The sequence below is a fragment of the Nematolebias whitei genome, chromosome 3, assembly GCF_014905685.2.
Source record: "Nematolebias whitei isolate Nwh7 chromosome 3, NemWhi1, whole genome shotgun sequence".
NCBI lineage: Eukaryota > Metazoa > Chordata > Actinopteri > Cyprinodontiformes > Rivulidae > Nematolebias > Nematolebias whitei.
The window spans coordinates 5,116,776-5,139,719 of NC_056500.1; the positions used below are offsets into that span (position 1 = coordinate 5,116,776).

Sequence of the window (22,944 nt, forward strand, 5' to 3'; positions counted from 1 at the left end):
GAAGTAAATGTAGCAAAAGGTGAGCTAAAGAAATCAAAAGGTGAGGTAAAGGTAGCAAAGGCTGAGGTAAATGTTGCAAAGGGTGAGGTCAAAGTAGCAAAGGGTGAGGTCAAAGTAGCAAAAGGTGAGGTAAAGAAATCAAAAGGTGAGGTAAAGGTAGCAAAAAGTAATGTCAAATTAGCAAAACGTGAGGTAAATTTAGCAAAAGGTGAGGTAAAGAAATTAAAAGATGAGGTCAAAGTAGCAAAAAGTGAGGTAAGCATAGCAAAGGGTGAAGTGAAAGTAGCAGAAGGCAAAGTCAATATAGTTGAACACAACTAACTGTAGCAAAAGGCCAATTAAAAGGTGGAAGTAGAAATAGGAGCTAAAATTCTTAGGATTAAATCAACACATCTCACGTTAAAAGCACCAGAAGAATAGCTAAAAGAAGCAAAGCTCTACCTAAATGTCAAACGTAGCAAAAGACTAGCTAAAATAACTGAACTATGGCTAAAAGTAGCTAAAGACTAGTAAAATATAGCAGAAAAATAGCTAAAAGTTTCTGAATGGCATCTTGACTGTTAAACATAATTGATCGGTAGATAAAAATGGAAAGTAGCACAAGAAGACAAAAAGGAGCAAGTATGCTGAAGCATACCACATAATAAGCTAACTATTTTGAAAAGTATAAAAGTTACAAAAAAACAAAATACCCCATCAGTTGAAAGAGCCGAACATTTTAGATAGCTATGTGTGGCTAAAGTAGCAAAACGTCTTAATTCGCTGGATCGCATAAAAAGTTGTGGATCAAATGAAAACCAGGAAAACGGTGTGAACGCTGAATTATCTATAAAATTGTAATTCTGAATAATTTCAACAGAATGTGTTAAAGACTAAATAAAAAGCTTATTTACACAACATACATGTTTGACTTCCCTGATTAAAATAATAACAATAATAATTTATTTGTATAGCACCTTTCAAGCAAATGTTACAAAGTGCTTCACATAATCAATTAAAACATCATAAATAAATAAAATAAATAAAAGCTGTTAATTATAGCGTTAATCAGTGATCCGAACAGCAGCTGTGCACGAGTCATAATTGATGCTGGCTGCAGCAACAAATTAGCTTAAATGAAGATCGGCGGCCTTTGTGTCGCCGCTTCAACAATGAACGAACCCGTCACTCAGAGCGGCGTCCAAATACATCCGAGGAAATGTCCCGTATGTGATGCTGAGAGTTACAACATCCACCGAGCGGAGACAGAAGATTAATTTTGATTGACAGCCGCCGGATGAATCGTTTTACGTCCCGTTCTCACCGAGACGCAAACGCAGCGCAGAGCTTCCAGCAGTCGAGCGGTTCTCCCAGCTGTCGCTGCAGCTACACTTTAAATTCAGTATGTTTCTACACAAACCTCCACTCCTGCATCCATTCTGAAAACTGTGGGTGTGATTCAATATTTATTTTTCTTTGAAAACAAAAATGTATCAACGTTTCACATTCTTATTAATCTGCTCAAGTTTTCTTGCTGTTCTTTGTTCTTCAGTGTTGGAAAGGAAAATGTCAACTCGCCAAAGCAGAGAGGAGCTCATCAAGAAGGGGTTCCTGAAGGAGGTTTATGACAAAGGTAAGCATATTAAAGACTTTCCTGCTTCAGGTACCCTCAAACGTCACATGTTGTAAAGTTTTTAGAACATTTTGAATGAAAAGAGAGAATTAGGATGGCACCTGAAGGCATCCCTCTGAAAGGTTTCTGGGTCTGTCTCAGTTGGAGGAGCAGAAGGTCTGGGTTTCTCTCCTGGATCTGTAGCTTCTGCAATGTGGCCACATCCATCCATCCATCCATCCATCCATGAATGCATCCATCCATCCATGCATCCATCCATCCATGCATCCATCCATCTATCCATCCATGCAGGTATCCATACATCCATCCATGCATCTATCAATGAAAGCATGCATCCATCTATCCATCATCAATCCATCCATCCATCCATCCAGCCATTAATTCATTCATTATCTTTACCTACTTCTTCCTTTTTGGGTCGCGGGGGTCACTGGTGCCATGTCCAGCAGTCACTGTGTGAGAGGCGGGGGACACCAAGACATGTCTCCAGTTCATCATAGGGACACAGAGACAAACGAGACAAACAACCATTCACTCTTTCACTCACACCTAGGGACAACTTAGAATTACCAATCATTCTAACATGCATGTTTTTGGTCTGTGGGAGGAAACCCACGCATGCACAGAGAGAACATGCAAACTCCACCTAGAAAGGTCCCCTGATGGGATTTCATCTGGCGAATTTCTCGCTGAGAGGCAACAGCTCTACCAGCTGATCCACCGTGCCACCACAACACAGCCACAGATAAATTAAAATAAACAGTCTGACGTTTTGTGACCCTTTTAATCTTTTTCATTACTGTCTTTCTCTTTGTAGATGGCAGCTCCTCGCCGGGTCTCCGGCAAGAGGTGAAGATGGAGAACGGTCACTCTCTGGCGCTCGGCGCCGACCCGTCAGAGTCTGATGGTACCGAACTGATGGAAGGAGCAGCTGCAGCTGTAGGTAAGCAGCAGAGCCCCAACACTTCTTACCAGATGTTTTTATTTGACACCTTCTGACCTCTGCTTGCTTTTGGTTTAATTTTATTTCAGGAATAGTGGAGTTTGAAATGCCAAGTGATGGTTCGAATCAACAAGATCAGAAATCCAGTCAGGCTCCGCCCACAACCCCGCCCACAGTTTACCCAGCTGACGTCGACTCAAGAGGCCCTACGTTACACAAACAGCCCCCTGCCTTGCTGCCCAAACCTTTCAGCAGGTTACCCAATCACCTCACAGGTGGGCTTGTGTCTGTGTACGCCCCCCGTGCATGCTCCTGACTGGGTTTGTCTCTGCATCTCATCCTGTCCCTCCCCCTCTCTCATGCAGATGGTGCCCCCATGAAGTTACCAAGCATGTCGGGGAAGCTATCTCCTCCTCTACCTCCAAAGAAGCTCATGATCTCAGTACCCGCAGGGAGCATGGAGCCCTCTCCGCTCGCCTTCCAGAAGTGCCCCGCCCCCTCCAGCCACACCCCAGGGCTGCCGTACGGGACGCTACCCATCCCTCTGCACCCGCCCAGCCGGATCATCGAGGAGCTCAACAAAACTCTGGCCCTCACCATGCAGAGGTTTGAGAGGTGAGGACGACCGACTCAGAATCTGACAATTATTGGCTTCATCAGTCATTTCTTCGATTTTTGTCTAAACTATTAAAATCCAAATGTTTATTTATAAAGACAAAGAATAGAAAATATTTAACATTTGAGGGGTACTTTTTTTTTGTTGCCTAAAAATGTAAACATTTGATTTAATTATCTAAGAAGTTGCCTTTTCATGGGTTTGAAATGTGAATTTACATTTTACACAACTTTTTTGGTGTTGGGGCTGTATGTTGTAGACAGGCCAGGACTGCAGGCAGAATTCTGGGCTGGTCCAGAACCTGTACCCCATTCTCCCTCAGCCCTTTTAATGTGAGCAGAGCGTGGTTTTACAGCATCTTGGTGAAAGCTCTCAGACATCCCTGGAAAAGATGTGGTCCTTGAAGGCAACAGATGTTGCAGCAAAATCTCTACTGGACTTTTCTGCATTAACGCTGCCATCAGAACCGTGATCCAGGTCTAGTTTATCAAGACGTTCAAAGGTTTAGTCCGTGTTTTGACTTGGAATGCATATTATTGTGCTTTTATTTAGTATTTTTTATTTATTATTATTATTTATAATTGTGCTTTCAGTTAACTTTGTTGCAGTGTGTAGTCAGGGACTATCGAAAATAAAAGTTCGGGGACCTTTACTGCAGGCTGTATTGTCATGTACTATCAAAATAAAATAAAAATACATTTAAATAAAATAAAAATAAATAAAAGTTTGGAGAACTTTACTACAGTGTAGTTGGGGACTATCACAATAAAGTTCAGGGAAGTTTACTGCAGGTTGTATAGTTGGGGGCTATAAAAATAAAATAAAAATAAATAAGTTTGGAGAACTTTACTATTATGTACTTTATTTCAGATGATGTATTTTATGTTATAAACCCACTCTCCTGAACGGTTCACGTTCACCTTTGACCTTTTGCACCAAACTGTAGCTCCATGATGCACGCCGTTCCCACGATGATGATCGAGTGCGAAGAGGACAAAGAAAACCTCAACGAGGCGGACTACGAGGAACTGCCAGGCATGTACAAGGACGAGGACGAGGAAGAGGATGAAGACGAAGACGATGAGGAAGAGGAGGATGATATACTTCTGACAAGTAAGCTGCTTTGTTTATTCATTTGGGGCGCGTTATGACCTCAGTGCTTTCACCGTTATTGTTAATGTGTTTATGAACAAAGATACAGGTTTAAATTAAAGGGACAAGTTTTTTATGGTTACACTAGACACAAGTTTGTTTTTGTAAAGTATAACACAAAGAAGGAAGGAAAAACGAAAACATAAATATTTTAATGAAATAGATTTATGCTCCTAAATGCGGTTAATTACATAAAAGGTCTGCACATCTAAAATGACTGTCCTTTTGCTCGTGAAGGCACGCTGGCCATGAAGGTTTTACGAAAAGACTCTCTGGCCATCAAGCTGAGCAACCGTCCATCGAAGAGGGAGCTGGAGGAGAAGAACATCCTGCCGATGCAGTCGTACCAGGAGCGTCTCGAGTCCCGACAACAAACCGCCACCAAACTGACCAGGTGAGCCTCTGCCTCAGCCGAGGGGCTTATCATACCCACCGCACCCTTTTAAAACTTCTTTGGACCTCACAAAATTCCCAAACAAGTTTGTCTGAATGCAATGCTAAAATATGCAACACTTATCAGAACAACTTCTACAACTCGAGTGTCACGTTAGCATCAGTTTAAGCTAGTATAGTCCGTTTCCTGTCATTCAGACAGGTGGGTGAACCTGCACACCTGTAAATGATTGATTGATTCATCCAACCTGTGCAAAAAGCAGTAAGGATGCAGTACAGATGGAAGACAACAGCAAAAGTCACATCCGTGCACTGCAAATGTCAAGATGTCACTATCAAAGCTAAAAAATTGGAAGTCGTGTTAAAAAATATACATTTTCTATGCAAATGGACCAAAAATGGTCTTGGGTTACTTTGCCAGTAGCAACTGGTGTCAAATGATGTTGAGAATTAAAACTGTAATTTTAGTCAAATTGTGTCATGTTCAGAGTATGTGTTGCGGCTCAGCGGCTACCACGTCAAATTTTAATTCAATATCTGTAAAAGTGACTGAGTTAGAGCCATTTTTGCGTTGATGTGGTGTCCGTGAATGTCCAATGATTAATCTAACAAGGTTGAGTCAGGTCCTCTGGATGGGTTCTTCTTTGTTGAAGAACCCGTCCAAGAGGACATGACCCAACCTTGTTAGATTTATCTCAACTGGATTATTGAGCATGCATCAGGACGTTATCCATCCAGTGGTTCATGAGGTGGTTCACATATACACACACACGTGTACATAATGTAGTGTCACTGCATGCTCTGTTCCGGGACTGGAAGCACAATTCGTACTGTGCACCTGTACTCTGGGCGCAGGAGAGTTGCGCCCAGAATAGTCCTATATTTTGTAATGAGTAGGAGCTAACTGCGCATGTACAACTTTTAAGAAAAGTCTATGGGCAAAAATTCTTGTGCCCCAGGGCGGAAATACGTCATCAATTAGACGTTTTTGAAAGAAACAACTTTATTCATCATTAACTATAAAATATGTATCTTACACAACCAAAAAAAAACAAAATATATATATATATGTATAAAATCGTAATATTTTAATTTTAATTCATTTTTAATCAATCTTTTTAATGTCTTCAAGGTAATGCGAGTGGTGGGGTGGCGCTCTAACACCCTCTATTAGCCAGCCGCCACTGTAACCCATGGTAACATTAAAATATGGCCAATTCAAAAAGTTCAAGACAAAAAGAACCTTCACCAACGTGTTTAAATATGGCTCACTGAAGTTAAACCACCCTGGTGTAGGGAAATCCTTAATGACCTCTAGGGGTCAAATTGAGACTACAATGATGATCGTTTGATACTATTATAAAATAACTTAAGAAGCTCAAGTAAAATATATTTATTTGTCATAAAGCAGCTTTGTTTCCAAAACAGAGTAAAAAAACAACAATATTACAGTCATGAACAGCAACAGGCAACCACCATGAACAAATAACCGCACGTTATAAGATGAGCAGACGATGGCGTTCAAAGCTCGTTAGTGTTCCACGTTTAGTTTCAGATCACGTCGTTTATTCAGATGGGATGTTTTTCTTCAGTGTGATGCTCACTGACGTGTTTCACGTGACTTCTGAGCTGTGGCTGTTTTCAGCTCATACTTTGTTCTGATAATCTGGTACCTTTAAATCTGTCTGGATACTTTTCGTTTCGGCCCTCACCATCAGTCCTCCATGACGTTATATTTGAGTCAGGATTATAACTTGCATTAAAAACGACACTGCAGTCGCTTTGCCCTGCAGGGGGTACCATCTTTGCATAAGAAAATCTCAAATATAAATGTACATTTGTCTTGTTTTCAGGCGGTTGAGTCAGAGGCCGACAGCCGAGGAGCTGGAACAACGGAACATCCTGAAACGTGAGTCATTTTGCAAACCGTCACAGAAAACACTAACGTTCTCATCGGAGTGTGACGGCGGTCTTTCTGACGTTTTCCTTCAGCTCGAAACGATCTGGAGGAGCAGGAGGAGAAGAGGGAGATCAAACGGCATTTATCGAAAAAGGTGAGATCAACATGGTTACCGTGGCGACTGACCTTCAGACTGATGCCCTTTTGAAAACATCAGTTTTATTGGTTATGTTGTTGTTTTCTCAGTTTGGGCTTTAACGTTTGTCAAGTCAGAAAACCACAGGGAGCAAAACGCTGGCTCAAAATCTTTAAGGATCAGAGCAGGAGTTGACAACAAGTCACTGAAATGTTGCACATTTAACTGTTTGAAGACACTTTCAGGACTTTTTCTTTGCTTTCCGGTGATAAAATGAGACAGTCAGCCTGCTTGGTTAAAGACGGAGCTCTTTTTTTGGTGCATCACATGTTCTCTGTGAAATGACTGTTGTGGAAAAGCAGTTTGACATAAATGTTTCATTTCAAAAGGTTAGTTCAAAAATCTTTAGGTTTATTTGTACAAAATGTTTAATTTTGTTTTCAGTTTATTGAAAATTAATGTAAATAAAAAGCTGCTTTCAGTGGTTTTTATTTGAAGTGCTAAATAAAAGTCTCGGGCTGGTTTTAGTTCTTCAGCGTTGAGACAAAGATCAGAATAAAACATGTTCATGAAGAGTCTTCACAGACATAACATCTGAGCAGAATCAGATTATTTGTACTAATGAGATTTTATTTAAGATCAATGTTATTGACACATCTACGGGGGTGATAACTTCCCCTAAAAAAAAGTTTAAGGAAAATATTTTGTTTTTATTGTTTAAAACATGGGCTAATAATCTCAACTTGACATTAGACTTAAAATTCATGGAAATGTAGTAATTATCAGGACTGAAGTTTTGAGATTTAAAGCAGTGAAAATGAAAACAAAAGCTTTTTTTTTTATTTGTGACACAAGTTGTAAAGCATCATGCTTAAGGGTTCAAAAGTGCTTTCTGTTTGCAGCCACAAAAAATGTTTTGTTTTCCTTAATCTGTTTTTAAAACGAATCTTTAGGATGAGACTCTTTAGTCCAGAGGATAAAACTACACACAGAAGTGTGCGACAAAAGCAAACACACGGTCGTAGCTGCGACACTGGATCTGTAGTTCAGTTAAATGATCCCAGGATGCAGTGAAACCAACTGCTTTCCTTCATCAGATCAACTTTTCACCGATCTTCAGCCTTCACACACTCGCTTCTGTCCTGTGAAACTTTAAAACAGTTTAACCTGCAGGATGTCGTGGATTTGATCTCACAAAAGTGAAAGTGTTTTTTTTTGCATCCTGCAGCTCAGCCAGAGGCCTACGGTCGAGGAGCTGAGGGAGGCGAAGATCCTCATCCGCTTCAGCGACTACGTGGAGGTGGCCGAGGCTCAGGACTACGACCGGAGAGCAGACAAGCCATGGACTCGACTAACAGCCGCCGATAAGGTTCGTTTAACCCAAACTGCAACAGAAATGAAGGGAATCAGATTAACGCTAATCTCCGGTTCTGTTTTCGCTTTGCAGGCTGCCATTAGAAAAGAGTTGAATGAGTTTAAAAGCACAGAGATGGAGGTGCACGAGTCAAGCCGCCATCTGACCAGGTGAGAAACTAACTTTAGGGCTTTCCATTTGGTTCCTATGTGCACTTTATAGAGCTAGGGATGTTTAAAGCCATGCATGTTAACTAGCATGTGGCCAACAGCAGAAGATTCTGTGCAGCTTCTAGCGCGCTGACATTTCACAGCCATAATACGTGGCAACATCTTAAAGGGAAGTTCTGGTTTACAACCACTATGTAACATGGAATTAAGGGTCAAAGGTTAACTAATCCAGGGGTGACACTAGGAACAGAAACTGGGATTTTCTCTAAATTAGCTCACTTTTGCCCCTTTCTTTCCCTCTGCAGGTTTCACCGGCCATAAAGCAGCAGTCACGCCTCAGTCATGTTTTTCTACGGCTGCCGCCGTGCTGCGGATCAGCGTCAACCTCGAACTGAGAAGTTGACATGAACACACGAGTCTGAGCTGGAAGGAACTCTAAACCGCCGTCTTCCCCACGTGGGGGATTTGAACGACTTCTTGATATTCAAAAACTTTTTGTCTTTTTTTTACTAGATATGACGTTTTATTTACTTTGAAAACGCCAGCGGAGATCAGCACAGTCTGTGCCAAACTCACGGAAGGGATGATTTTTTAATTTTCTTTAAAACTGTCCTGGTTTTTATTTTTATTTCAGGGATGACATCACATGGATCATGTCACTCAAGCCAAATCTTCACAGAAACGCTGAATAATTGTTCAGTTTATCTTATCTTCCATCCACGTTGTGTTCAGGAGCTCCGGCACTTCTGATTACACACTTACCTTGGACCTTGAATGCACCCTGAGCAGTTAAGTTGTTTACGGGGAATCCAAAGTTGCCAAATTATTATTTAAAAACTTAAGCGGTGCGAAAATGGAACTGAACTCTATAAATTTAAAACAAAGATTTTTTTTTAATTCTTATTTCCTAATTTTCAGTACAAAGCATAAAAATCTGCCATTTTTTTTATTGTTTACAGGTCTGACTGTGTTTCATCACCACATCATGAGGATTTATTGGTGTGTGCGTGTGTCAGTATTACTGCTGTCTGTATGTGTTGAGAGAAAATTATTCAAGAGGATGTGATGAACCGAGAGGATTTTCAAATGTTTGATGTTTTTATACTCAAAAAGCTGCATGTGGGTATTAATTTATTGTCAGTCATGATGTATGAAATTTCATAAAGAAAATTATTTAAAAATGGTAAGTTTGAGTTAATTTGTTCTGTTATATTCGCTGTAGAAGTGACTCTGTGGGCAGTTAATGATGCAGACTCTTGACGGCCCTGATGGATTCTGGGTAATCATCTCACCTTCCGCTTCAGATTTCTGCTTCTACACAGCGTGGTTCGGGTTGCCACAGTACTTCTGCCACAGGTCGATGGCTTTAGTGACGATGGCGTCCGTGTTTTCCTGCGGTATCTGAAAGAGAAACGTCAGTCTTTTACACAAAGCTCCCAGCAGAACTCGATGACCAGAACCTTGTGCAGCGTTCAGGCGTTCTCAACGTCCTCCGTTGAATTTTAAACATGACTGTCTCGTCTCAAAACAGATTTGCCGTGAACATCTCTGACCCAGATACAGGTGCTGGTCATAAAATTAGAACATCATGAAAAAGTTGATTTATTTCAGTAATTCCATTCAAAAAGTGAAACTTGTATATTATGTTTATTTCTTTTGATGTTGATGATTATAACCGACGGGCAGCAGGATGGTGCAAATCCGGGCCCGGGGGCCTTTCTGGGTGGAGGTTGCATGTTCTATGCGTGGGTTTTCTCCGGGTACTCCGGTTTCCTCCCACAGACCAAAAACATGCATGCATGGGGGAGTGGTGGCGCAGAGGTTAGAGAGGTGGGCTTGTGATCCGAAGATCGCCGGTTCACGCCCCGGCCCCGACAACATCAAAATTGTAGGTGGGGTAGGTGAAACACCCACACTTGCCCCCACCCTCATTCGCCCCACTCTGGGCCCATGAGCAAGGCCCTTAACCCCCACCATGTGCTCCCTAAACAGGTCTCTCTTGAAAATGAGTTCTCGTGGCTCAATGAGACTAACCTGGATAAATAAAGGCTAAATGAAAAAAAAAAAAACATGCATGTTAGGCTGATTGGTAACTCTAAATTGTCCCTAGGTGTGAGTGAGAGAGTGAATGGTTGTTTGTCTATGTGTCCCTGTGATGGACTTGCGACCTGTCCAGGGTGTACCCCGCCCCTTGCACAGTGATTGCCGGACATGGGCACCGGCGACCCAAAATGGAAGAAGCGAGTAACAGATAATGGGTGGATGGATTATAACTGACAACTAATGAAAACCCCAAATTCAGTATCTCAGAAAATTAGAATGTTGTTAAAAGGTTCAATATTGAAGACACCTGGTGCCACACTCCAATCAGCTAATTAACTCAAAACACTTGTAAAGGCCTTTAAATGGTCTCAGTCTAGGACTTGACAGTTGTCAAAAAGACAATTGACACCTTGCACAAGGAGGACAAGACACAAAAGGTCATTGTTAAAGAGGCTGGCTGTTCACAGAGCTCTGTGTCCAAGCACATTAATAGAGAGGTGAAGGGAAGGAAAAGATGTGCAGAACAAAGTTTACAAGCAATAGGGATAACTGCACCCTGGAGAGGATTGTGAAACAAAACCCACTCCAAAATGTGGAGGAGATTCACAAAGAGTGGACTGCAGCTGAAGTCAGTGCTTCAAGAACCACCACGCACAGACGTATGCAAGACATGGGTTTCAGCTGTCTCATTCTTTGTGTCAAGCCACTCTTGAACAAGAGACAGTATCAGAAGCATCTTGCCCGAGTTAAAGACAAAAAGGACTGGACTGCTGCTGAGTGGTCCAAAGTTATGTTCTTTGATGAAAGTAACTTTTGCATTTCCTTTGGAAATCAAGGTCCCAGCGTCTGGAGGAGGAGAGGCACAGAATCCACGTTGCTTGAGGTCCAGTGTCAAGTTTCCACAGTCAGTGATGGTTTGGGGGGCCATGTCATCTGCTGGTGTTGGTCCACTGTGTTTTCTGAGGTCCAAGGTCAATGCAGCATCTACCAGGAAGTTTTAGAGCATGTCATACTTCCTGCTGCTGACCAACTTTATGGAGATGCAGATTTCATTTTCCAACAGGACTTGGCACCTGCACACAGTGCCAAAGTTACCAGTACCTGGTTTAAGGACCATGGTATCCCTGTTCTTAACTGGCCAGCAAACTCGCCTGACCTTAACTCCATAGAAAATCTATGTGGTATTGTGACGAGGAAGATGCGATACACCAGACCCAACAATTGAAAACAAGAGTGCTGTAAATACTCATACTTTTCATGTTCATACTTTTCAGTTGGCCAACAGTTCTAACAATCCTTTTTTTAATTGGTCTTAAGAAATATTCTAATGTTCTGAGATACGGAATTTGGGGTTTTCGTTAGTTGTCAGTTATAAACATCAACATTAAAATAAACATTTGAAACATATCAGTCTGTGTGTAATGAATGGATGTAATATACAAGTTTCACTTTCTGAATGGAATTACTGAAATAAATCAACTTTTTCATGATATTCTAATTTCATGACCAGCACCTGTAAGTCTTTTCAGTTTTGATTCCTCTTTGTGGGTGTAAAGAGGTTACGGTACACACACACATTGTGTCATAAATGTACAAAAACATTTTCTTAAAGCCAACAAAAATCACTAAATGGTGGATTTCCTATCCTTTACTCACGTTACACAAGAACTTGAACACGCCCTCGGGTCGGTTGATGCTCATCAACACGATCTTGTAGCTGAGCAGAATCTCCAGAGCCACAAACACCAGGATCTTACAGGAGCCGCTGATCACTTTGTCCCACACCCTAAGAACAACAAATGGGGTTTATAGCTAGAATATTCCAAAAACCACCAACATTGAGGCCCGTGGGACAAAAGAGGCTCCACAAATCCAGAGTATCTCTAAAAGATCATGCTTATTAATGCAAATAAGCATGATCTCTATTGTTGGGGTGTTTTTTATTTAAAGAATGTGTGGTGTGGGATCTCTGTGTGGTGTTTCAGTCAGGCTCTGGTAAATGGACCTCTGCAGGCTGGATTCAGGCAGGCAGCCGGCGAAGCAGCGTCTGAACCAGAGGCTGTACGGCAGCTGGGGCAGCGCTCCGATGCTCTTCAAATGGGCCAACAACCGAGGTTCCTCCTGGCTCAGGTAATGCTCCAGGCTCTTTGGCTACAACAGAACAGCCCGAACAAAATGAAGCAACAGCTTAAACTTATCACATCAAGGCTGCTATTTAACTTAATGTCTTTACACGTCTAAAAGGTTTTGATAATGAACTGTCAGGAAACCGTGGTTGTTTCAGGGAAAAGTATGTTAAACTTTGAAAGCTTTCAGCTTTTCTTCATGAATCGCTTACGAGGTGAGGTATTGAGTCTCCGAACTTTGTGTGGAACTGATTAATGAAACATTTAATCAGCCAATAGCAGTCGATGGGATCATCAACGATCTCTTCCATGGCTCGACTTATGGACAGGAAGTCTTCGTGCTCTTCATCCTGGAATTAAAAACAGATATCAGATTATAAAAGTCTTTGCAGTGGCATCCAGATAGAGCATTCACGTGCCCAGCTTCTTACAGGTGGGAGGGTCTCGGAGCACCGCGGGAGGACCTGGCTCTCCAGCTGGAACATGCGCAGGTAGACGTGGGTGGAAGGTGTGGAGGGGTGGATGTACCGCATCACCTCCAGAGCCCCTAAGATGTCCTGGTACTGCTCCTTCCTGTAGCCTCCAACCAGAACATGAGAGTCACTGTGGGGAGGGAGGACGCCTGCAGAAGCCAGGAGAACCAGAAGGGATGAACACTTAAAGAGTGAACAAGAACATTCTGAGAATAAATCAATAAAGAGCTTTAATTGTAGGAAGCAAGCGATATAACATACTTACGCCGATCACTTTAACCTCTACAAGATCATGAGAGCAATGCATGAGAGCAATCTAACGAGAGAAATTACGTTTTCTGTGTGAACACTGAGGGCTGAAAAACTTCACTGAAGATGCTGAAACACTGCAATTAAAGCTAAGAAAAAACAAGCTAAAAGTTAAAGGCTAAATGTTAAATAAAAGCCCAAATTAGCTAAATGTTAGCGCAAAGCTTAAAAGTAGCAAAAAGCTAACAAAATACCTAAAAGCAGCAAAAGGTCAGCTAAAAGTAGCCAACGGTTAACTAAGAGCTTAAAATAGCAAAACCCTACATAAAAGCAGACACTGGGTTTGCTAAAAGCAGCTAAAATTAAACTAAAAGTAGCAAAAGGCTAATTAAAAGTAGCAAAAAGCTCACAAAAGGATAAAGTAGCAACAGGCTCACTAAAAGCTCAAAGTTACAAAACAATAGTTAAAAGCAAAAAGTAGCAAAAGGCTTACTTAAAAGCTTAGGTGGCAATATGGTAGCTAAATGTTACAAGTAGCAAAAAGGTGCATACAAAGCTACTGTAGCAACGTAGCAAAAATCTCACTAAAGAAGCAAATGAGTTAGCTAAAAGTCAAAAGTAGCAAATGGGTAACTAAACGTTCTAAAAAAAAAAAAAATCACTAAAATCTAAAGAAGCAAAAGACTAGCTAAAAACTAATCGTAGCATAAGAAGACATACACAGGGTCAGTAACTAAAGTAGATTTCAAATAGAAAAATGTTTTAAGGAATTGAAGCGATCTCCCATGTATTTCTTTGGGAAATATTCAGAAATACAACTGAAACATTAATGCGTTTCCTTGCAGCTCGGTTGTGTTTACACATTTCATCTGAACCCTTCTGCAGTTCATAAAGCTGAATTTGAGACAGGCGAAGCATCTTCCCTGGTGTGACTGCGTGTCTTACCCAGCAGCACCTTCCACACATGAATCCTGTACATGGACGGCAGCGGGAACCTCTGACTGAAGGTGCACAACTTTTCCAGATCTGCAGGAAAGTACAGCTCATCAAACTAAATAAAAGAGCAAAGTGCTGCAACTTTACCAATAACAACTGAGAATAATTAGATTTATAATTGTTTTTATTTCAGTACGACAGAAGTTATAAGTAACTTGTTGTCAATATAAAAACTTTCCCTCTGACTAATCGGTTCAACTTCTAAATTTGTCACACAAACCCAGAATTAATGTAATAACTTGGAATGTGTTTTAAATCGACAGCAGGTTGTTTAATGGGTGTTGGAGAAAGATGCCTACCCAGTGAATTGTCCTTCAGAAGTATTTCCAGTGATTTCTTCTCCTCCACTCCTCTGAAACCCACTTTTTCATAATATGTAGAGCGGAAGTTTCTTTGAGGGTCGTCAGCCATGACGCGATCCGTACGACGGGGCCTGAATATGTAAAGAACAACGTAAAATACTTGTTTTCTTTTACAAGTGAACGACACAGTTTTACAGGAGAGAATGAGTCCTACAAAAGAAACTAGTTGGCAAACTGTGCCCATGACAAACTCATAGCTAGTCAGAGGAGTTGATAAGCTGCAAAATAAAAGTTTCTTTGCTAAATATAAAACAAAAAAGGATCAATTACACATGCAAAACTAATGGATTCAAACTTTCATCAACATTTCAGCTCTCAGACCAACCTGAAGATCAGTAATAATAAAACACTTTAATGTTAAATTTGATGTAAACTTTTAGCTGTTTAAGGACCATTGACCAGTGGTTCTCAAAGTTGACCCCCTTGGGGTCATGAACACTAAACGTCAGGTCTTGAGGATAAAAAATGAACCTTACAAATGATTGCCAAGGCACTTTTAGCCTCAGCTGTTACAGAGAAATACAATAACAGTAATAAATGCAATAAAACATACCTGATGTTTCACTGGGTCGTTGATGGACGGCTTATTTGGAAGATTTGTGCATACTAAAATGAAATATGGGGCACAAGTGTTTGGAGCTTTTATTTTATGGGTGAAAAGCAGTGACATTTTGGGAACCACAGCTCTATCCTGTTTTATCAGATACTTTGCTTGAATTGCAGTAGACATTGTATTCTAGCAAGACCTGACTTGGAAAAATTAATCCATGCTTTTATCACAGCTCGTCTTGACTACTGTAATGCGCTGTATGCAGGCATTAGCCGGACGTCTCTTGCTCGTCTGCAGCTTGTGCAGAACTCTGCTGCTCGCCTGTTAACTCAGGCTCGTAGGCGCAAGCGTATCACTCCCATCCTGGCGTCCCTTCATTGGCTCCCTGTGCACTACAGAATTAATTTTAAGCTTTTGCTGTTTGTTTTTAAATGTCTGAACAACCTTGCCCCACCATATCTGTCTGAGCTGCTTCAGCCTTACTGTCCACCCCGATCCCTACGATCAGCTGATCAGCTGCTGCTGACAGTCCCTAAAACTAGGCTGAAGCTCAGAGGTGACAGAGCGTTTGCTGTTGTTGCTCCCAGGTTGTGGAACAATTCACCCTCGAGTGTCAGACAGGCCTCCTCTCTTCCTGTTTTTAAATCTCTTTTAAAGACACACTTTTATTCTTTGGCTTTTAACACGTGATCTTATCTTTTATGGATTTTTAATACACCTGCTGTGAAACTGGTATGTGAATGGTTTTTTATGTTTCTTTGTGTATGCTTTGTATGTTTTTATTGTTTTTATTGTTTTATTGTGCAGCACTTTGGCTACCCTTGTGGTTTTTAAAATGTGCTATATAAATAAAGTTGATGGATTGATTGAACTAATGGCTTGTGTATACAACTATATTTGATATTTTTGTCCACTGAAACAGGTCTTTCTTGTGCATTATTTGGAGCCATAATGTTTGTAAATGATAAACTGAAAATAAGTGCTAAACGAACATTATAAAAGACCTATTTAGTAAAACAAATTTAAAGTTTAAAAAACGTGCTGCTACTGGATTATTAGTGTTTTTGCATCAGTTAGCTTTATTAACAGCTATTTATTAATGTCTAGACTGGACTATTGCAATGGCTTATGATCTGGGTGTCCAAAAACTTCTTTAAAGTCTCCAGTTGATCCAAAATGCTGCTGCCAGAGTCTTAACTGGTGTTAGTGGGAGAGATCATATCTCTCCAGTTTTAGCTTCTCTCCACTGGCTCCCTGTCAAATCCAGAATTGAATTCAAAATCTTACTTCTAACCTACAAAGCTCTCAACAACCTAGCTCCATCTTATATTCAAGATCTTATTGTTCCATACTTTCCCCCCAACAGAGCTCTCAGACTGCAGGCTTACTCGTGGTTCCTAGAGCTTCCAAAAGCAGAATGGGAGGAAGATCTTTCAGTTCTCAGGCTCCTCTCTTGTGGAACCAACTTCCAGTTTTTGTCCGTGAGGCCGACACATTGTCCAGTTTTAAGACTTTCCTTTTTTGGCTCGTTATGCTGCTATAGGCTTAAACTGCTAGAGGACAAATTTACATTATTTCCTTTAATGGGTTGCTAAAATTGAATAGTTTTTATTTGATACTATATCTATTTGAACAGTCCTCAGTCTTATCTTAGCCTGCCATTGTGTATCTGTTCCTACCAAACCCAGCCGGTGGAAGCGGATGCTGCTTGTCCTGATCCTGGTTCTGCTAAAAGTTTCTTCCTCATGTTTTTCTTCCCACTGTCGCCTTCATGCTCAAGATGAGAGTTCTGTGATGGGAGCTAAACTCAAAGCAGTCTGCTCCTCAGATAAAAACTGTTAACTTGTTTATATATATATATATATATATATATATATATATATATAAATATATATAAATGTTTCTGTTCAGAGCCCTGAGTCACTTCTGTTGTGACTTGGTGCTATAGAAATAAAATAAACTGAATTATTCCGCGCTCGTCTTATATTTTCAGTAAAAGCTGCAGTAGAATTAATCAGTATGTACCACATATGGATTTCTCCTCCTGCACGAAGGTTTTTAAAACTGCTAGAGAGGTAATTGTTTAGATACGAACCGATATAACGAACACAAGTTCTTACCTCGACGCGTTTTCACAGCGAATCCAGATTGTGTCCACGGAGTTTGCACCAATTAGCTACATCCGGTTGTTGCTTTGTTTGCGAAAAAGACGTATAACCAACAAGCTCAAACGTCTAGCACATTTTATTTATAGTTTAATATTTACAATATCTGATAAACAAAATGTCATTCAGCTGAACGACTCGAATTCAAATTAAACCGAACACGTCTCACGTCACGTTCAACTGCTCGCTAAGTGCTCTGCAAAAGCACTTCCGGGTCATTATTTCAAAGTAAAAGTCGCAAACTAATTTTAGAATTTCAAAATATGTCATCTCGGTACGTGTTCACCTTGCAGGGCAGATGTACACTTTAAAGACCAGAAATTTTCAATATCAAGGGCATTCTCATGTACATTTCACGTATTGTCGATTTTTACAATCAATTGAATATAGCAACATACTTTTATTTTGAAGGTTGGTGACACCGCTCTCAAATTTTCCGCCACAGATTTTTTGTTTTTGTTTTTGAGAACCTCGCGTGAGAAACAATTGGTATTAACATTATGTTTATAATGTAACATATGCGTACAAATAATGACTATAACTATAATTACTCTGATATACGTTTTTGGGTCACTCATGGCTCAACTTAATGAAAATAATTCCTTTACATGCCCTTTATTGTTGAGTCAACCTGAGTCCCTTTTAAAATATAAAATGTTACAAAGATTTAAAGCCTGCAACAGTGTATTGATTGTTAGCTGTAACAAGTGGTGCATGTGATGCATTTAAAATAAAAAATGCATTTTAACCTTCCTGCTGCTTTTGGATTAAAATTAAGACCAATTAGGTCATTTTGAATGGCAGACAACTGGAGGGTTAATTTGTGTAACATTATCTGACTTTCTCTAATGAAAGAAGTTTGTTTTTCGGTAAGAGAATAAAAATGTTTTATTGTTTTAGATATGTTTTAGCCATTGGAGTTATTTTCATTCATTTGCCATTCTTGCAGTAATTAGTAATTGGTTGGATCTGAGGTCTTTCTTTGCTGTATAGTCATAAATGAGCTAATCAAATTGATTAACAACTAAATCTGATCTATGATATGACACTTAGGTGTGTTTGGATAAATACTATATGTAAAAAAAAAAAAGAAAGTTCAAAATATTCAAGAGGAAAATGAATTTTTATTAAATGACGACGAGAAACCATTATAAACCATAAGTTTGTATCAGAAAAGAAGTCGATCAAATCACCAAAATTAGTATGCTTTATCCCAGAAAACAAACACACGCATCTTAAAGGATGAACGAAAACAATAACTTTATGTTATCAGCTCATATTGTAGTGAAGAAACATTTTATGAAGCTTTAAGTAAAACATATTTGAAACAATCTGCAAAAAAAAAAAAAATTGTTTAAAAAAACATGGCAATTCAATTCCTATATAAAAAAACATTTATTTTTTTTTCAATCCAAATACCTGGTTGTGGCTTTAATAATTTTTAATTGGTAAAAATGTGATCTTCATCATGCCTAAAATTTTTAAAACATAAAACACCAAAGCACAACTCTAAGAAGATTAAAGAGAAATAAAAACTATTTCTCTGTAAGCACACATCAATCATTTTGTACTTTTATGCATATCAAATGATTCTCTTAATTCAAACTGGTTTGTAAGAACACATGCATGTGCAGAACTTTGTTCTTTCCTTATTTATTTAGTTGAAGAAAAGGAGGTGGTGAAGCTGCTAAAACTGAAGTGTTGTGTTAATGGGGAGCCTAGATCCAAACTGCCCCTGCGGGAGCTCCGTTGTGAGCCACTCCTGGAGCCCGTGGAGGATCCAGGGGCAGAAGACACATTATAGGGGCTGCTGATTCCTCTGGAAGACACAGATGATGCTTGGAGCATTTTCACCCCAGTCTCCTCTTCTACTAGGCAGTTGTCAAGGGCTTCTTTGTAAGAGATTCTTAGTTTGCTTTTGGGACATGTCAGGATTTTTGAGTGGTGTTTGTTGTCTTGGAGCTTCTGTGCTGCTCTTGCATCCAGCCAGCCCATTTTCAAAGAATCCTCTAAGCTTCTTCTGCAACCCTTTTCTGGATCATATAGTCCACCTGTTACAACCTGGAACTCCATGAATCTCTGACCTGCATCATATGGGAGCCACATTTCCTTCATGGCCTCAGCCACTGACATCTTTCTTTTGTTTTTTACATCCTCAAAACCATTGTAGGCTTTCTGGGCAGGCTTAAGCTTGTTGGCCATGTCTTCAGTTATTATGCCCATGCGGGAGGCCTCTTGGGTACTAACTCTTTGGCCATTTGTGGGATTGACAATTCCTCCAGTGCAAGCTTGGGCCTCGAGCAATCTTTGGGCAGTGATAGAATCCACTAGACCACGATTTAAAGCCTCTGTGATGGAAATCTTCTCTACTGTGTCAGTATCAAAAATGGCTCCCACTGGTTCAGTTTCACCCACTGTTTCAAAAGGAGAGGACAGACTGATTGATACACTGGATGTTTGCTTACCGGAGTCACAAGATTCTTGAACATTTTTGACAGTCCTGCCAGCAGAGCTTCGTTCTGTGATAGTAATAGTTTTTGTCGTAGTTGTTTTGGCAAAAGTAGGTGATAAGGGTCTTGACACAGCTGTTGATGAGAAGGAGGACAAGGAAGATGATGTCAGCGATGTGGGAACAGAAGTTTCTGTTCTTGAGGTGGATTTTGTCACCAAAGTTGTACTTGAAGATTGTGATTGTGATGTTTTGGAAACTGATGATGATGATATTGTTCCAGATAATGTGCCTGAGATTTCTGGTGGTATTAACTTGGATGATGATGATAAGACTGATGATGATGATGATGATACCATTGATGTTCCAGAGATTTCTGGTGGGATTAACTTGGATGATGATGATAAGACTGATGATGATGATGATACCATTGATGTTCCAGAGATTTCTGGTGGTATTAACTTGGATGATGATGATAACACTGACGACGATGATGATGATGTTACTGTTGATGTTCCAGAGATTTCTGGTGGTGTAACTTTTGTTGATGATAACGACAGATTTTTGGTCTTATCAGTGAGTATATCTGCAAACTGTGTTAGGGTGATGGTTCTTGAGCGGTACTGTTGTACAGTGGTTTCACTGATGATTCGCTTTTCAAGCAAGTCCGTGATATCATACTGTCTTCCAGATCGTCTGTCAATAATAACAAACCTTGTTGAACCATCTGGAGCTGTAATGGTGATTTCTTCCCACTCACACTCTTGCTCTGCAAGCTCCAGGTATGTATCATAGTCAATATACTCTTTGTCATATGCTTCACGTACTGTCATCTCTTTACCTGTGTCCGGGTCTACAATTATCACTCTCCTCTTTCTTAAAGTGTTCTTTTGGGTTGACTCTTGTTTTTTCTTGTCAATGATGGGCAACAGGGTGAGACCCGTCTTTTTATCTGTGATACATCGTTTCTTAAGGTCCAGATAACTTAGGTTTTCCTCTGTGTTTGGGTCAAAGAAACCTTTAGTATCATCACTTTCATCAGTCAGGATTTTGTTCATTTCTTCATCAAAGTAACCTCGCTTGTAGGCAACATTCACTTCAATACGATGGCTGTGTTCAGGATCAATGATGCCACCACTGGCAATTTGGGCCTCTAATAGACGAATGCCATGGCCTTTCTCAACTAGACCTTTCTCTATAGCCTGAAAGAGAGAGATAATCTTGTTTGTTCCAGGCATTTTATACCCAGTTACAGCCTTTTCTGCAGATAGTAGTTTGTCCTTAAATTCTGGCCCAAAAAGTCTTTTATTGTAGGCTTCCGCAACAGTCATATAGAGATTATTAACTGGATCAATAATAAAGCCTGAGGCAGCTTGGGCTTCAAGCAATTCAAGAGTGGTACCACATCGCAGCAATCCATTTTTCATGGCCTCATAGATTGTCATCACTTTATCAGTGGCCTCATTGTAAACTCCTGCTATGCAGGTGGAACCTCTTAAGTATGACCGCAGGCGGTCCTCGATGTTCTGACATGTCAATTTACCTGCATTCAGTTGGTCCATGTCAGATTTGCTTAGCAGGTTTGCATTAACCAGCTCTATGACAGATACCTGATTTCGAAGTCCTTGTATAGTAAGGGGCTGTTTGGGTTTAGGGAGAAGCAAAAGTCCAGTGCTTAGATCAGATTTACATTTTTTCTTAAGTGATATATATGTAGTTGGTTGTTGTGTATCTGGGTCCAGATAACACTCAGGAGACTGTTTCAAGGCTTGTTGTAGGTCCTCATCCATTAGATCCCGATTCTTTGCTATGTTTTTGGGTAAGAACACACCCAGGGTAGGGTCCAAAATTCCACCAACAGACTCTTGAGCCTGAAGCACTCGCAGAGCAGTGTCCTTGTCAATAAGGCCCTTTTTCATTGCCTGACCAGCTGACAAAGTTTTGGAACTATCTGGATCTTTGTAACCTATTGCAGCACACTCAGCTGCAAACAAGATAGATTCATCCTCTTTATCCACTATTCCTCTGGCACATGCATCTTTTACCGTAAATTTCTGATTAGTTCTGGGGTCAATAATGTGACCCGTGGCTGCCTGGGCCACAAGAAGCATGTTTGCACTGTCAGATGACATAATTTTTTGTTTCTTTGCTTCAGTAAAAGACATTTTTCCCAAAGGTCCAGCTGCAATACCAGCAATTGATCCTGTCCCCTTCAGAAAGACCTTTTTGTCAACAGCAACTTCTGAGACAGTTTTTTCCCCTTTCATTAGTTGGTTAAATGCTCGATTGTCCAGAATCCCACAATCAAGAAGCTGCAGTGCTGTGACAGACTTGCGTACACCTTCAAAAAGTAATTTGGAGGAATCAACCTTCTTTGACAATGGCAAAATGTGTAGACTTGTTTGAGTGTTTGTGTTACATCTGGCCTTCAAAGCACCATAGCTGATATTATGCTCAGTTTCAGGGTCAATGTAACAAGCAGGATTTTGTTTTAGAGAAATTCTAAGTTTTTCATCTAAAAGGTTGTGCTTAATTGCTGTGTCTTTTGGTAGGAATACACCAAGATTAGGATCTAAAATTCCTCCCACTGAGTCCTGGGCCTGCAAATAACGTAAGCACGTCTTCTCATCAATAAGTCCTTTTTTCATAGCTTCAAACACTGAAATTGGCTTGCCTGAAGAAGGGTCCTTATATCCAATAACAGCACACTCAGCTGCCAAAAATCTGGTTTGGTCTTTGGAATCCACCACTCCTTTTACACATGCCTCGTCTACGGTAAGTTTCTGGTCAGTTTTAGGGTCAATGATATAACCTGTGGCAGCCTGAGCTTCTAAAAGTAAATTTGCACTTTCTTCTGATATGATCTTCTGTTTCTTGGCTTGTGACAAGGATAGTTTATCTTGATGGCCAGCTACAACCCCAGCAATGGGTCCAGTCCCTTTCAAAAATATCTTCTTATCAACAGAAATCTCTGGGACAGTTTTTTGCCCTTTGACTAGTTTATCAAATGTTGATTTGTCAAGAACACCACATTCCAGCAATTGCTTTGCTGAGACTTGCTTTCGAATGCCATCAAACATTAATTTTGAGGGGTCTTTACTTTGAACTTGTGGGAAAAGAAGCAAACTAGTGTGAGGGTCTGTTTGACATTTTTTCTTCAAAGTTCCATAGCTGGTGTCACATTCTGTTTCTGGGTCAAGGTAACACTCAGGATTCTTGTTTAGTTCACGAATGATGTCTTGATCTAAAAGGTTA

The 22,944-nt window shown here is 40.3% G+C and overlaps 3 protein-coding genes across 3 annotated transcripts in view; 1 reads left to right on the top strand and 2 right to left on the bottom strand.

The window, feature by feature from the left end:
- LOC119430490 (phosphatase and actin regulator 1) overlaps positions 1-8,840 on the top strand; it is a 23,058-nt gene extending 14,218 nt beyond the window's left edge. The window contains exons 3-13 of the mRNA XM_037697903.1: positions 1,532-1,612; positions 2,430-2,555; positions 2,645-2,830; positions 2,921-3,170; positions 4,118-4,284; positions 4,561-4,717; positions 6,570-6,625; positions 6,709-6,770; positions 7,981-8,121; positions 8,200-8,276; positions 8,582-8,840. Coding sequence (XP_037553831.1) covers positions 1,532-1,612; positions 2,430-2,555; positions 2,645-2,830; positions 2,921-3,170; positions 4,118-4,284; positions 4,561-4,717; positions 6,570-6,625; positions 6,709-6,770; positions 7,981-8,121; positions 8,200-8,276; positions 8,582-8,597 — 1,319 coding nt within the window. The 3' untranslated portion in view covers positions 8,598-8,840. The remainder of the gene's footprint in view (positions 1-1,531; positions 1,613-2,429; positions 2,556-2,644; positions 2,831-2,920; positions 3,171-4,117; positions 4,285-4,560; positions 4,718-6,569; positions 6,626-6,708; positions 6,771-7,980; positions 8,122-8,199; positions 8,277-8,581) is intronic.
- tbc1d7 (TBC1 domain family, member 7) lies at positions 8,062-17,216 on the bottom strand. The gene is made up of 9 exons (XM_037697905.1): positions 17,196-17,216; positions 14,463-14,596; positions 14,113-14,193; positions 12,877-13,067; positions 12,658-12,795; positions 12,325-12,470; positions 11,976-12,105; positions 9,569-9,677; positions 8,062-8,137 (listed from the first exon to the last, which is right to left on the bottom strand). Exons 2-8 carry the CDS (start codon positions 14,572-14,574, stop codon positions 9,591-9,593), a joined length of 885 nt encoding a protein of 294 aa, XP_037553833.1. The 5' UTR covers positions 14,575-14,596; positions 17,196-17,216; the 3' UTR covers positions 8,062-8,137; positions 9,569-9,590.
- A 1,414-nt stretch (positions 17,217-18,630) lies between these two features.
- wu:fi04e12 (desmoplakin) overlaps positions 18,631-22,944 on the bottom strand; it is a gene marked incomplete in the record, with an annotated part of 43,800 nt that continues 39,486 nt past the window's right edge. Inside the window, 1 exon segment of the mRNA XM_037697907.1 lies at positions 18,631-22,941. Within this exon segment, the coding sequence (XP_037553835.1) occupies positions 18,894-22,941 (4,048 nt within the window).